Source organism: Miniopterus natalensis, chromosome 15 (assembly GCF_054644295.1).
Source record: "Miniopterus natalensis isolate mMinNat1 chromosome 15, mMinNat1.hap1, whole genome shotgun sequence".
Taxonomy (NCBI): Eukaryota; Metazoa; Chordata; class Mammalia; order Chiroptera; family Miniopteridae; genus Miniopterus; species Miniopterus natalensis.
The window spans coordinates 20,621,290-20,636,775 of record NC_142095.1 but is presented as its reverse complement, the minus strand read 5'-3'; the positions used below and the strand labels follow the sequence as shown (position 1 = coordinate 20,636,775).

At 49.8% G+C, this 15,486-nt stretch overlaps 1 protein-coding gene across 1 annotated transcript in view; it reads left to right on the top strand.

The window, feature by feature from the left end:
• Positions 1 to 2,996: 2,996 nt before the first annotated feature.
• The window catches only part of GALNT15 (polypeptide N-acetylgalactosaminyltransferase 15), a 30,141-nt gene continuing 17,651 nt past the window's right edge, over positions 2,997 to 15,486 (top strand). Inside the window, exons 1-3 of the mRNA XM_016209270.2 lie at positions 2,997 to 3,568; positions 12,972 to 13,138; positions 15,021 to 15,225. Of these exons, the coding sequence (XP_016064756.2) occupies positions 3,039 to 3,568; positions 12,972 to 13,138; positions 15,021 to 15,225 (902 nt within the window). The 5' untranslated portion in view covers positions 2,997 to 3,038. The remainder of the gene's footprint in view (positions 3,569 to 12,971; positions 13,139 to 15,020; positions 15,226 to 15,486) is intronic.

Genomic DNA, 15,486 nt, shown 5'->3' with positions numbered 1-15,486 from the left:
AAGAACTGAGTCCTTACTCAAGTCTTGAGAAGAGCCATGAAGATTCTCAAAGAAAGCAGGAGAGGACAGAGAAAGCACCCGTCGCTGGAGGAGCTTTGATATAAAAAGTTGGTCACTGAATAGGTGACATTGCAGGAAACACAAACAGGAAGAAATAAGCCATGTGGCTGGGTTTCTGGGGAAGAACAATCAGGCAGAGGGTAGGCCAGGTACAGGCCCTGAGGTGGGATGTGCCTGGTGAGCTTGAGTCAGCGCAGCTGCAGAGGGTGGCGGAGGGTCCTCTGTCCTAGAGTGGAGCTGCACACGCTCAGTTCTCTGAAAGTCCCCTGGAAATGGACACTCTCTACCCATCATCCTCAGTCACCTCACAATGTCCCAGAAATTCCAAACTACATCGCCCAGGGTGCCTGTCCCTGGAACCTGGAAGTCACACCATCCCACCCCCCAATACACAGTGATGTGGGACTTGGAAAGTATGGTCCAATCCAGCAATTCCCAAGTGCTGTTCATCTGGGCACTGTTCTGGGATACGGAGAGCAAGCACATGTAACCCACCAAGTCACCTCTGGCTCTCTGAATGGCTTCAGGGAAAACACACACGCATGAATGTACACACACACACACACACACACACACACACACACACACACTGTAAGAAGCAAAAGGAAAAACTTTTTTTTCTCATGACCTATTTAAGCTCACATTCTAAGATCAAAATCATGACAGAAACAATGAGCAATTCACTTCAGGAATTCCCCCATGGCACTTTTCCTCTCCTCTCCCCGCTACGGGACAGCCTTGGGCTTCATAGCCATCGGGAGAAACCCACCTCCCAGGGATGATTAGTTCTCCTCAATCAACCCGCTCCTGCCAGAATCGAGAGAACTCTGGGCATGCAGGGTTCTCTCTCCTCTCCACATCACTCCCTCCCTGATCTGGGGGCTCAGAGCTTCAAACCCCTTCTATGTGCTCTGTCTGGAGGCCAGACCTCTCCCCTGACCTCCAGCTACCATCTATCCAGCTGCCTATCTGTCATGTCCCCTTGGCTGTCTAAAACAATCTCCAAATTCACACATCCCAACCTGAGCCCCTGCTGTTCATCTCCTACCCACCCCTGGCCACCCCATCTCAGTCAGTGGCAACTCTATTCTTCCAACTACTCAGACCAAAAACCAGAAATCCTCCATAATTCTCAATTTTCTCTCACACCAGATGTCAATTCATCAGCCAATCCTCCTAGCTCTTCCTTAAAACATATCCAGAAACTGACCACGTCTCATCACCTGGACCGATGCCACTTTGGTTCATGCCCTTACCATTCTCACTGCAAAATGCCTTAGTTGGTCCCCTGTTTCTGTCCTTCGCTCCCCCACCATCTAATCTCAACACAGCAGCCAGAGTGATCCAGTTAAAATCCAAGTCGATTGTGTCTGTCCTGTGCTCACAACCCTCTGAGGGTCCCATCTCACTCAGAGGTAAAGCCAAAATCCCTACAATGGTCTCACGCCTTACCTTTTACCCCTCTTATCTCTCTCATTCCGTTTCCCATCACGCTGCACCTTGCCCACTCTGTTCCAGCCGCACTGGCCCTCTGCTGTTCCTCACATAGGTCAGGCACACTCTCGCCCCAGTATCTTCGCATTGCTGTTCCCTCTGCCCAAATGCTCATCCCCAGGTAGCCTGTCTAGCCCTCCTCCTTACGCAGATGCTAACTCTTTTGTGAAACCTTCATAAATTTCAACCCCTAGCCCATGATCCTTAGGCCCTTTCTCTGCTATATATCTCTATATAGTTTTCCCTCAGCTCCTATCACCATCTGACACACTCTATGTTTTAATGAGTTATCTGTCTGTCTCTCCCACTAGAATGTAAGCTCCACGAGGCACAAAGTTTGCTCTGTCCAATTCACTGCTGTACTCCCAATCCCCAAAATAGTTTGGGCACATGATAAGTGCTCAGAAATATTTGTTGGTTGAATGGAGTTTTACAAATGAAGGAGCGTGCACTCTTCCAGTAGCACCCTCCTCAGCGGCCAGCACATAGTAGGCATTCAGATTCTCTTGTGGGCAGGAGAGGCTTACACGAGCATCCCCTCCCTCCAGCTTTCCTCATTTTCAGGACAAGGACAGTGGCCTTTGGGAAGGGAGGAAGAGTCCGGTCTAGCTTTACAGATCGCCTGTGGGAGGCTGAGGGTGCAAAGAGACAGCCAGCTCCTTGCATCTACGTCGCATGCACAGCTTTTCTGAAATCAGGAGGGAACACTCTTCCCTGCCCCTTCGGGTGGGGCAAGAAGTCTTCCTAGGAACACAATGCAAATCTGAGCCCCTGGCATGTTTCTGTTTGGGTTTGGTCCTAGCAGTGACGACTTCTCTTTTCCTCTGGAGCTGTGTTCCACGGGTTTGCAAAGCCTGGGAACAGTGAGGGCATTAGGACCAGGAGCGAGGCGCACGCCTGCTCGGGCTGTGTCTGGCAGAGGGCTCTGGGCTGAGCGAGGAGCTATGTGTGAAAGGAAATCAGGCACTGCCTGCCGGCTTCTCATCTGTTGATCTGACCTGACTTGAAGCATCCAAAGGACGACAGCTGTCAGCTCTGCTGGACTGAGGACCCACCAGCTCCCCCAGGCATCGCATAGCAACCTGACCACTCATGCAAGGGGGGAAATGAAACATGTGGGACTCAACACCTGAGCAGAATGGAATAACTGTTTTTTCCCAAGGAGAAAAAGGAGATAAAAGAGGGCAAACAGTTTAAGTCGAAGTCCCTGTGAATGGGCTTTCAGAAGGCAATTAAAGAAGTCCACTCAGAGAGGACCTGGGGTGGGACTTGGGTCCTGTGGCTTTCTGAGTGTAAGTGGAAGCTGGCCTTACACACGCTGCTGGCAAATGTCAGATGGGATAAAAGGAGCAGGTTAAGTGGCCGTCAAAGTACTTCCAGGCGGAATCAGGAACCCAGGTTCTGCAGCAAGCTCTAAGGAACCTGGAGCAGGAGGAGAGAGCAAACTTGAACATGACCTGTTGCATTTGGCAAGTTCCAGCAACATGCTCCTAAGGAAGCGATGCAGGCATGGACCATGCAGACTGCAATTCCTGCTGCTCTTCCTGATGCTGGGATGCGTGCTGCTGATGGTGGCTGTGCTGCACCCTCCCCCGCAGGCCCTGCACCAGGCTGGCACGGCCCAGGCCGCCCAGCACAGCCCTGAAGCTGGGTACCGCCTGGACTTCGGGGAATCCCAAGAATGGGTGCTGGAGTCTGAAGACGAAGACCAGGAGTACAGCCCCTTGGAGGGCCTGCCACCCTTAATCTCGCTGCGGGAGGATGAGCTCCTCGTGGCCGTGGCTTCACCCAGGGTCAGAAGGAACCAGAGCCAGGGCAGGAGAGGTGGCAGCTACCGGTTCATCAAGCAGCCGAGCAGGAGGCTGGACCAGGAGGCCCCAGAGAAGGACTGGGGAGCCGAGGAGGAGGGCGAGGGGGTGTCTGAAGAAGATGAGCTGACCGAGCTCAGCCTGGAGGAGGCGCTCAGCGCCCGCGTCCCCCTGCAGAGGGCGCTGCCCGAGGTACGGCACCCACTGTAAGTAAGGCCCCTGCTTCCCCCTCCCCTCGTACTGGGTGCTACCTGCCTCCGCTGTCCCTAGGGCAGAGCTCCTCAAGGTGTGGCCGCTGGACCACCAGCAGCAGCAACGCCCGGGGACCCGTTAGAAATGCAGGCTCAGCCCCTGCCCAGACCCACTGAGTCAGGAGCCCTGGGTGGGGCCCTGAGACCTGCATCTAACCAGCCCTCCAGGTGAGCACCACCGTCCCAGAGAACAGAAACAGAGCAACTCTTATTGGTCCCTTCTCTTCCCTATCCTGGGTTCTGGTCCTACAGTTTCTGGATCATCAGGTCAAACAGCTTTATGTCTATAATGCAGAGGGGACTTAGGGCAGATGTTCTCCAAGGCACCTTCCGTTCTAGTACTGTGACTCTAGTACATTTTGATGTTATGATTGTTGTTAGTGTTTGCTTTTATTTTGGATCAAAATAACAATTACAGCTAACATTTAGGTAGTCCTGGCCATGTGCCTGGCTTTAATCTAAGAATTCTCCATGTATTGACTTATTAGGTCCTTGCAACTCTGTTGGATGGGTGCTGGTCTTACCACTATGCCTATTTTATAGGTATGAAAATAAGGCACAGAGAGATCAAGTGACTTCTGCACAGTCACACAGCTAGCAGCTGACAAAGCAGGGATTTGAATTTAGGCAGAAGCTCCAGTCTGCCTGAACCACTCCCCTATGCCACCCTCCTTAGTCCACTAGAATAAAGGGACAATTCCTGTGCCCAGGAGCTGGAATACTGCACTGACGCAGCCTAACCTGGCAAGGCAACCCCACCCCCAGGAGCAAGCTGGGAAGTATGATGACGCTCAGGCTGTGTCCAGGGAGATGGTGGGCTCATCCTGTACACGCCTGCCCTCCTCCCCCGACTTCCCACCATCACCATGGTGGCTGCAGAGAAGGGGGCCTGGTTACCAGCAGCCAGGGGCAATGCAGCTGGTTAGTTTGGGTGATCTAGGTCCTGTGCCTATAAGCCACAGCTCTTCCCAGAGCCCAGAGAGTTTCCTGGGAAGCAAGCTCACCCTCCCTCTCTGAGTGAGAGGATCCGTGTAGAGCAGCAGTTGGGAGCAGGACCACATACTCCTTGGATCCCTCATGGGGTCCCTCTCTGCCTAGCTACTTGGCTACTCACCCTCAGGACAGCACATGGGGGTGACACCTCCTTACATTGTGTGCCTGGCTGCCTCACTCACCTCCCCTTCGTCCCAACACTGCTGTTCTGACTTCAGGTCTTGGCTTTAAAAGCTCTTTTCAGGAAACTCCCAGAACCAGCCAGGCCCACCCCCTTGCAGTTTTGTGCTGTCTGGAGTGTTAACTCATAACACTCACTACAACAGAAGCTGACTGGTCATTGATGTGTTGATTTGTTCAATGCCTGCGTCCCTTGCCATGCAGTGAGCCCATAGGTCCCAGCACACAGTAAAGAAATGATTGCTGAATGAGTGAGTATAGAGTTTTCAAATTCTCTTCATACATTTTTCCCACTGGCCTAGAGCAAGAATGAGTATCCTCATTTTGCCAAAAAGAAACATTGCCTCAAACAAGAGGTCTCTGGCTACCAAAGGTGTGTGTGCGCATGTGTGTGTGTGAGAGACTACGTGTGTTGCATTGTGCAAGTGTGCTGTGCACATGCATACCTGTGGGTGCATTGTGTATGTGTGTTGTGTATGTGTGTTTATGCATGTGTTGTGTGTGTGCATGTGTGTTGTGTGTGCATTATGTTGTGTATGTATTGAATGGATGTAGTACATATGGATTGCGTATAGTACATGTGAATAGTGCATTATGTGGTGCCTGTGTATGTTGTGTATGCGTTGTGATGTGCACAGGTATGAATTGTGTCATATACTGTCACATGAGTCTGTGTGTTATGGATGTGTTGGCATTCATCTGTGTTGATGTGCATTGTGATGTGTATGGTACATGTATGTATTGCATGTTGTGCATGTGGTGCGATGCGCACACGTGCCACACGTGTGTGCGCATGTGTTTTCTGACATGATGCTTGTTTTGCATATGTTTTTGCAGTATGTGTGTGTATGTATATTATGTTGTGACCATATAGCAAGTGTATGATGTGCTCGTGTGTGTGCTATATGAGTGTGTACATTGCATTGCTGCATGTGTGTGTTATAAATGTATTGTGTGAGTGGTACATGTGCAAATGTGTCATGTGTATTATGCATGTGATGTGAAGTGCTTGGATGTGTTGTGTGTATGGCACAAGTGTGGGAGAATTTGTGGCACGTGTGTGTGTACAAGTGTACTGTGTGTATCATTGCGGTGGTGTGAAGTGCATGAGTGTGTATTGTGCATGTGTGTGGTGTGAGCATGGGTACATTTTGTGTTGTGTGTGACGAGCACATATGTATGTGTGCATGTGTGTATACCCCTTTAGTGGTTGCTTCTCCAAGCCAGGGTAACCAGTTCATCTCATTTTGCCTGGGACTTGTCTGATTTTAGCACTGAGGGCCCCTACAGGTCCCAGGCAAACCCGACAGTTGGTCTCCTCACCCTTGGCCTTCCCGGGTTCGCGAAAGACTGCCCCCCCCAAGCTCTGTCTGGAGGTGTGAGGCGCCCTCTACTGGCTGCAGCTCATCAATGCAGTCTATGCTGCCCAAGCCTTGGTCTCCAGACTCGCCTCTCCCATCTGCACTTTAGGCAGTGGACCCTCCCCTTCCCAGCACCTCTCTGGGATACATAAGGGATTCTCTATAAAGCGAGACAACACCCCTCACACACACCTTCCCTCCAGGGTGACAGGACTGCCCTCCTTCCACCTCTTTAAAACCAGGCCAAAATAGAGCCCTTAAAGAACAGCCATATATTAATATTAAGCACCTACTATCTGCAGGCCCTGCACTGCTGCTTTCCCACCGGAATCAGAACACTAGGCATCCCACAGCTCTGCCTCCTGCTGTAGTGAGCCACGCACCAACATCTACCCCAGAGCTTCTTGCAAGCCCATCCTGACTCCTAGCCCAGACAAGCCCCGCTGGCCCGTTTCCACACCCAAACCCCCAAACCAGCACGGGCCTTGGCTCATTTCATCCATCCAGGCCACAGACCTTTGCTAAGTACCTGGAGGTCAGTTTAAAAAGGGGGCACCAAGAGTTACCAATAATGCAAGACCAAAACAGAAAAAAAAAAAAAATAGTGTAAAAGATCAAAAGGCAGTCTCTGGAAAGAGAGGTAAAACTATAGTGAACATTTATTAAACACGTACTATGTGCTAAGGATTCTGCTAAATGGTGTTCATTTGTTCGATCTTCATGACAAACCTATAAGGTAGGTAATATCACTTCCATTTTACGGATGAGAAATCTCGGACACAGAAAGGTGGAGGGACTGGAGCCAGGTATTTGACCAGCGTGTCTGACAGCAAAGTCATGCTCTTCACCTCCATGCTGCACTTTCTGGGCAAGTCACATTTCAAGTTTTTCCGCCTGTAAAATAGGGAATACTTACACCGACTGGTCCACAGGGAGAAGCAGGAGAGGATGTTTATTACAGAATCCTGGGGCACTGAAGAGTTGGAAACCACCTGGGCGTTTCATCACAGGGCACAGTGAAACAGTGGACCGGTTGTGCCACGGGGAGGGGAGGGTCCTGGGGGCAAGGGCAGGCATAAAAGTGAATGAATACGTAGATGAAATAAAGAGAAGGGCCCATGATGGAGTGAGCTGAGGACTATGGTTGACTCCACCCTTCAATGCGGTTGTCAGAGAGGAGGTGGGACAAACAAGCCTTCCCCATTCGGCCTCCTGGCGTTGATAGCTTTCAACACTCTTCCAGGCTTAGCTCTCCTTTGATCATGCTGGCATCCAGCGTGGGACAATTGATGTCCAGGATCAAAGAGGCTCCCAACTGAGAAAGTGCTAGTAATCTCTCCTCCAGGCAGTGGCTCTCACACTTGAGCTGCATCAGGACACCTAGAGGCTTGGTTGAAACACAGATTCATGGCCTCTGCCCCTGCAGTTTCCCACTCAGCAGGTCTAGGGTGGGGTCTAAGAATTTGATTTCTATGAAGCTGCTGCTGATTTAGGACTCTCTTTATGCCAAACAGGTTGGATAAGGCCCTGCTTCTCAAACTGTAACATGCATGCAAATCACCCGGGCATCTTGTTAAAATACAGAGTCTAATTTGAAAGGCCTGGAGTATGGCCCAAAATGCTACATTTCTATCTAGCTCCCCGTTGGTACCAGCACTGCTAGTCCACAGACCATACTTTTGAGCATCAAGGGACAACATCACTGGTTCCCAAAACTATGCGCATGTTAGGTTCTCACATATTGCTTGTTGAAAACATAGGTATTCAGACCTTGTTGCTAGAGACCCTCCATAGTTACGAGTTGAAGCCCAGTGATCTGAATTTTTAAAAGCTGGTACAGGACAGTTTGGGGGACCACTGGTATAGAAAGTGAGTGAAAATGAGTAGACAGGTAGTAGAGTTCTGGAAATTTCCATGGAGGAAGCAGTGCTGGGATTGGAAAATAGAGAAGAGAGGCATAGAGGAAGATCATCTCCCTCATTACTGGGGGTTTGTACTTAATCATAAGTGCCAGCTCAGCTACAGCTGGCTGTGTGCCACCTGCTTCCATCGACTCATAGCTTGCATTTATGGTTTGACCCATGGTTTATTACCTTGGTTTATATACTCACAATTGTGACTAAATCAAAGGCACATGGAACAGTGGGCCTAGGGTTGAATCCTGGCACCACTTCTTACTGTGTGACCTTGTATAATCACTCAACATCTCTGAGCATCAGTTTCCTTAACTGTAAAAGGAAGGTAACATCCTTGCATGAAGTCATAGCTCAAATGAGACAAAATGTTGATGACTTTTCACCCAGTATTCAAATCCAAACAGAACTTGGCCTTATCATACTCTTGGGTCTAGGACCTAGGAGTGAGTTAGAAAGAAGGAGGAAAGTTGGATCCTTTCTCTGATCAAACAGTTATTGAAAGAAGGAGGAAAGTTTGATCCTTTCTCTGATCAAACAGTTATTTCCTGCCCCTGGGGCTGCTAAATAATCACAAACTTGGGGACACACTGGAATTATTTGGAAAGTCTTAGAAGCTGCTCACACCCAGGCCCTCTTTCCAGGGGGCCAGGATCAGAGCAAGGCCAAGGATGCCCGATGTCCCTTCAGAAGTTGGCTGTGAGACTTCAGAGGACCCCACAAAGAAGGGGACTGCATGCTCCTTACATGACTTGTCTCCACTGTGGGGAACAACAGGCTGGCAGCGTCAGCCTCAAGTGAAGGCTCTGGCCCTTCCCACAACTTCTCTCTCGTCCATAAGCCCCTTTGTCCATCCTGCTAAGGGATCGTCTCCGGGTTATGTCCCAGCCCTTCTACCCCCAGGCCTGGCTTGGAGTTGGTGTTCCCAAGATGAGCTCCATCAACTACAGACAAGATGGGCTGAACATGTTCTCAGAACGTAGGAAACTGGCTGTATGGTATTACTCTCCTGTTTGTATTGATAACCAGCCTATATACTCCTTGCCAGCCAGAATTGTGTCTTCTTTCATCCACTGAACAAACATTTATTTAGCAGTTACTAAATGTGAGAAGGTAAGCAAGACCCAGCCCCAACTCCAAGGAGCCTGGGGGATGCAGATAAGCATTCAGGCTGTTACATGGGTGGGCTCAGAACTGAGATATGGAAGCCCCCTGAGTGAAGGGCTCTGCTGACCTGATAGGAGCTGAAGGTCAGTAACCACAAAAATAGCTTTAGAAAACCCGGCAGAAACCTCTCTACTGTAGCCCGGCAATGGGAAGGTGGGGTGTTTGTGCCACAGCCAGGCCATCTGGTGCAATGCTGTGTGTGACTCACTCTCTTCGAATCACCATCCAAATACATTTTTTGAGTTCATGGGGAATCCTGGAGCCGCCTGAAGAGAGGGCGTGCATCTGTGTGTAAACACAGCCGGGACTCCAGTGATCTCGAAGAGCGGTGATGCAAAGCTAACGTTTCTTGAGCAGCTCTCTTGGGCCAGGATGATCCCTTTGAATCCAGGCAGCACCCTTGGGCTGCAGAAGGGGATCAGCATCTTTGTGTTGGTTAATTAGGAGGTGTAAATAGCAAAGCCCGGATTCAAAGCCAGGCTAACTCGATTCCAAAGCCCTAAATCTCTCTTCCCCCAGCCGCCACTCAGAAGATGGACAAGTGAGGCGGACCGGGCTTTTGGACACGAGTATGTGCGTATAAACCGAGATAGTAAAATATGCACCAGATATCTGGCTGAAGGACAAAGAAAGTAGCTAGTACCATTGTTTAACAATGAAAACATGCGTCTCTCCCTGGGTCCTCTCCGTGAGTACCTGGTCACATGTGGTCACTGCTTCCAATGAGGGAGGTGGTGCCAAGGACCTGCCATCTGTTCCACAATAGACCCACTTCCTGCCCACCTCTTACCCAACTGCACAGAGCTTTGCAGGATGGGGATTGAGGGGCGGGGAGCCCAGAACTAGGGCTCAGCAAAGCTGCAGTCCAGGTAGAGCTGGGGGACCATGCACCCCCACCTGGCAGAGAGAATCTGAGGTCCTGAGAGGTAGTGGCACACCCAAGGCACCCAGTGTGGACCACTTACCTGTTGCTGTCTTGTTTGTTTGCCTATCTACCTTATTCCCTCAAAGGATCTGAAGATACATCATAAAATAGAAAATTACAGATGAGAGAACTGTAAGTAAATACATGCTTAAGAAGGACTTAATGGAATCAAGAGGATTGTGAAAAATAAAAATTGATTGCTATAGATGCCAGTGGCTCTGTGGATCTGGAAATCATGGAAAGGAAGGGTGGTGACCCGAGAGCTTATGTCGCTTGTCCAAGTCAAGTAAGGACAGACTCAGGATTCAGACATAATGCCAAGACCTGATCTCTAGCCACTTGACACACAGCTCTTCCTAAGGTGCTCTAAGCTGACACCGTTTTTGAGCAAGGTGGATGGAGTTGCAGTTTGGCTGCTCTCAGGGTATCACATGTCATACCCTCTCCACCCTGTGCTAATACCTGGGCCTGCGGGCATAGAGAAGGCTCATCCTACTTTCCCATCCTCACAAGGCTCAGTGTTACCCAGAGGTTGACAAAGCCCATCCCTGGGATGATGACCATGGACCCTCATAAGCCCACACATATACTTGTGTCTGGGGGCCACACAACCTGCACCATCCACAGGCTGCCTCCTCCAGGTCATTCTATCCACCAGAAACCATCAATCCCTGACTCCTCTGAGAAGCATCTAACAGGCCTGAGGCACAGGGCCTTGCCAGTGTTTATAGTATTTAGCTCTGCCTCCCAGAGCCATGCAGATGGTGCTGGGCCTCCTTACAACCACAGGCTCCACCCAGAGCCCACTCTTATCTCCCCTGAAACACCAGATTATTTCTACAGTTATTTTCAGCTCTCACCACTTGACAGTTTTGCCGTTGCCTGAAAAGATGCTCCAAAGTTGCCTGTTTATGTCCTGAAAGCTGCGTGAACTTCTCCTGTGGTCAGATAAAAGTCCTCTCTGGGCTGATGCCAGGACACCCACCTCCACAGCTCAGGGACCCACTTGGCCTTTCCAAATCCTCAGCAACCTGTTAAGTTCATCCTAGTCACCCTCCTTGCCTATGTATCTGTTAGCCATCCTCTCTCACTGTGAAGAGAGAGCACGTTTTTTCCAGCCATGAAACCTAGAACATGCTGGAGCAAGACAGCTGAAGAGGAAGGGAGTCTTAGGAAGTTCTCTTTAAAACTCCTGTTCCCCTGGTTTTTCTTCTTCCCTCCCCCTTTTCCTACCCCAAAGGGCCCCAAAGAGTCAAGAACACAGGATTCCAAGGCTGGAAGAACCTTAGTGGTCCATCTTATAGAAAAAGCACATCTCCCAGTAACAGCAGCAAATACCCACACAGTGTTTACTCCGCCAACCACTGCTCTTAGTGCTCTACAAAGTCCAAGTCATCATCACAGCAGCCCTAGGAAGTGGATGCTAGTATTACCATCCTGAGGAAACCAAGGCACCTAGAAGCTAAATGACTTGCCCAAGGTCATTAACACAGCCAGGAGGTGGCAGAGTTCCAGCAGCCGTGCCCTGAGTCATCAGGCTAGATGGCCTCTCTGCAGACACCAGCCCCTGAGGTCAGAGAGAGGAAGTCGGTTGCCCCGGGACACTGGCTATTTAGCAGAGCAGGAAGCTCTTCCATATCCTGACTCAGAAATGTGCGAGGAGTGTGGTCTTAAAGAGCTAGAGTTTCAGTAAGAAGCTCTTTCACGTTGGAGTCCCTACTATGCGCCAGTCACCATGCTAAGCAGTCATTCCTTATGAAAGCTTTGAAGTGGGAGCTGTTAGCGCTGTGCAGATGAAAAGCACACTTCCCAAACTGTTCAGGAGGCGTCTCATGTATACTGTAGAGTGGTTGTTTAAAGATAATTCTATTTTACAAAGACGATACATAGGCTAATCACATCTTATCTTTTTCCAAGATCACTATAAAATAGCCACGGTCTTTTAAGTGCCTATAATTATTCTTGTATTCTCACAGCAGGCCCCAAAGGTAAATATTATTGTCCTTATTTTTCAGATGAGGAAACAGGCTTATAAATATTGAGTCTATCACCCAGGGAAACTTAGGGAGCAAAGGAGTGGAGATTCAAATCTAAATATGTCTGATTCCAAAATCTAAGTTCTTCTGACCACCTCACTTCAAGGACACGCATGTACCGCACACATGCACACACGCACACATACACGCACACATGCACCACACATTTGTGCTGTTTTTGGTCCTCATAGTCTCTAGATTGCGATAGAGAAAGTGCCTAGTCCCTTGGGAAGGCATGGCTGTGTTCTGCCCCGTGGTGATGAACTTTGGTCCCTATAAAACTGCACCAATGGGAATTTCATGTGCAGGCCTCCCTGTCCTCAAATTCCTCTCCTATTTGAGTTGGAAAATGGCCAGCCTCCTGGCAATTACCCAAGTAATGTTTTAGATTTTCTCATGGCCAATGAATTTATTGAGGCAAGATTTCTTTTCATAGTCCCTCAAGGCCCCAGTCCTGGGACCTCCTGGATTTATCTGTACCCACGACCACGAAGGAAATGGAGAGGACACTAAGGAAGTTTGTGAGCAGGTCTAGAGCAATTCTGAAGGCAGAGTGGAAACCTCCAACTCTGGTGGATTGAAGGGGGAAACCTCCACCAGGAAGGGGGGTGAACTGGGCTCTCTTTTTGTGGAATTTTAAGAAATCTCAGCAAGAGCTATTGAGCTAGGAGGCGAGCCATGTGGTGGAGCAGCCCCAGCCAGGGCCTGGGGAGTGAGTTCGAGGATGTTGAACACTTTTTACGGCCTTTGTTCCCCATGGCTCCCTGGTTTTCGTCCCTGCAGGTGTCTGCAGCAGCAGCCTGAGGACAGCCTGCCCACGGCGAGCGTCATCCTCTGTTTCCACAATGAGGTCTGGTCCACCCTCCTGAGAACCGTGCACAGCATCCTGGACACCGCACCCAGGGCCTTCCTGAAGGAAGTCATCCTCGTAGATGACCTCAGCCAGCAAGGTGGCTGTGGGCTTCCTCCAGGCTCCATCAGGTGGGAGGGAATCCTGGGGGGTTTTCATGCAAACACTGGGGTTTGAAACCTGTTAAGGAAAAGTTCCAGAAACATACCTCCAGATGAGAATTCAGGTGCAGGTAATTTATTACTGAAGAGCCCCTGGGGTCACCAGTATGGAAGTGGGGGAACTGGACAGAAAAGGTGAAGCGGACGAGCAAGACGAGAGTCTCCGGAGGGTCCCCAACCTCTACACAGTCTGGTGAGCTTCTGCCCAAAACACTCAAGAATCACAAGGGATGGCCACCTTGTGAGTGTTCCCTGCTTCCTAGACATGAGTCAAAGCACTTGACACACATTCGGCATTAAATCACCCATGTTTACTTAGCCTAACCCACGTACTTCCCAGGAGAGGAAACTGGGGCCCGGGGAAGAGGCTTGACCGGAGCTGAGTTAGGCCAAGAGCAGCAGAGTCAGGCCCAGAGCCCAGACCTGCAGAATCTGCTCGAATATTTCCACTGACAGGAAACTCACTAGTGGGCCAGCCCACTGCTGGCTGAGTACTTAAAAGAAGATGGAAACAGAGAAACCCCCAGCCCAACTTCTAGGTTACTAGTTCTTGAACTTGAACGTGCATCAGAATCACTTGGCAGGCTTATTAAAGCACTGATTTCTGGGCCCATCCTCAGAGTTTCTGGTTCTGGTATTGGGCTCAACAATGTGCATTTCTAACAAGCTCCCAGGTAATGCTGATTCTGATGCTGATGGTCCATGGGACACCCTTTGAGAACCACTGCTCTAGTCTTTGGCTGGGGCTTAAGGGTTATATTTCTGGCTCAACTAAATGGCCTACAGAAGCCCTTCCTGGCCTTGTGGGGAGATCAGACTGCCCCAAGGGAAGCCCAGCGATTATTGGGTCTGCAAAGTACTTTTCTAAGGAGAATGACAGAGGAGAGGAGAGAGTGGCCAGGTGTCTCTGTTAGTTCTTCCTAAGTTTCTCATGTTGGGAACTTGGCCAGTTTGGCCATGGCAATGAGCCAGACTAGCCAGAGGCCTCAGGATTACATGGGGTTACTGAAGCCCATCTGGCTGTATATTAGGCAGGACGAATGAGCAGGTCCTGAGCTGAGCTGGGTTGGCTGGAGAAGGTGCCCAGAGACTCTCCAAACCCTCAGCTGAGGCAGAGTCCTCTCCAGAGCATGCCTGTGATCCCTTCCCCATCAGCTAATGAACTGTGTTATTGTCAGTGTCCCTCAGGAGACTTCTCTTCTCCTTTCATGTGTAGAGGCAAAGGAGCTGGGCCCTGAGGATGTGAGTTACCTCCAATGTCCTCAGTTCCTTCTGTTTACCATTTACCACACATGGAATGTGGCTTTTGGCCTCATAATCACAATGAGGCTGCTTTACCTCTGGGCATCACACCCATATTCCAGGCAGGAACAGAGTGAAAAGCGGATAGGCAGAGGGCAGCCAAGTTTAGAAAGATTCAGTATAACAATAGTTTTTCCAGAATCCTATTATATATTTTTATCAGAATTGGATCAAAAGGCTACTACTAGCAGCAAAGCAGTCTTGGTAGGTGAGTGCAGTCTTGGTAGGTGAACAAAAGCAAGTTTCTGTTAGTAAGGTGGAAGGGCAGAATGAATGTTGGGAAAATGACCAGCAGTGCTCAGTAGACAGAGTCACTGAGGGGCTGGTTCTCAGACATCCACCATCAGAAATTTTAACGGCTTCATTAACCAAGGTCCTTCTCTCGGGAATGGACTTGGAGCTAATAAGCTTACCAAAAAAAAAAAAAAATTACAAAGTAGTAAATCAGTACATTTACCACTGAGAAATGCAACAGTCAAGGGGAAAATGTTGTACTGACCACAACCCTGTCGGTTCCAGGACAGCTCAAGACTGCTCTCAGCGAATACGTGGCCAGGCTGGAGGGGGTGAGGCTGCTCAGGAGCAACAAGAGGCTGGGCGCCATCAGGGCCCGGATGTTGGGAGCCACCAGGGCCACTGGGGACGTGCTGGTCTTCATGGACTCCCACTGCGAGTGCCACCCGGGCTGGCTGGAGCCCCTCCTCAGCAGAATAGCTGGTGACAGGTAACTCACCCCCTGGGGTCTGGGGAGCCAGAGGCCAGAGTGGAAAAATAACCTACAGACTCAGCCACTCAACGAACATCTATCCCTCATTGAAAAAGACGACCATCAGAGAGCGACATATTCCTTAGGGTTTTTAAAAAATATGTTTGAGGCTTTTAAGGAGCACAAGGAAGCAGATTTGAAATGGAGATTAACAGTCCATCTACCTTGTCTTATAGATGCAGAAACTGAGGCCTAGAGAACAATTTTTTTATTAAGTTT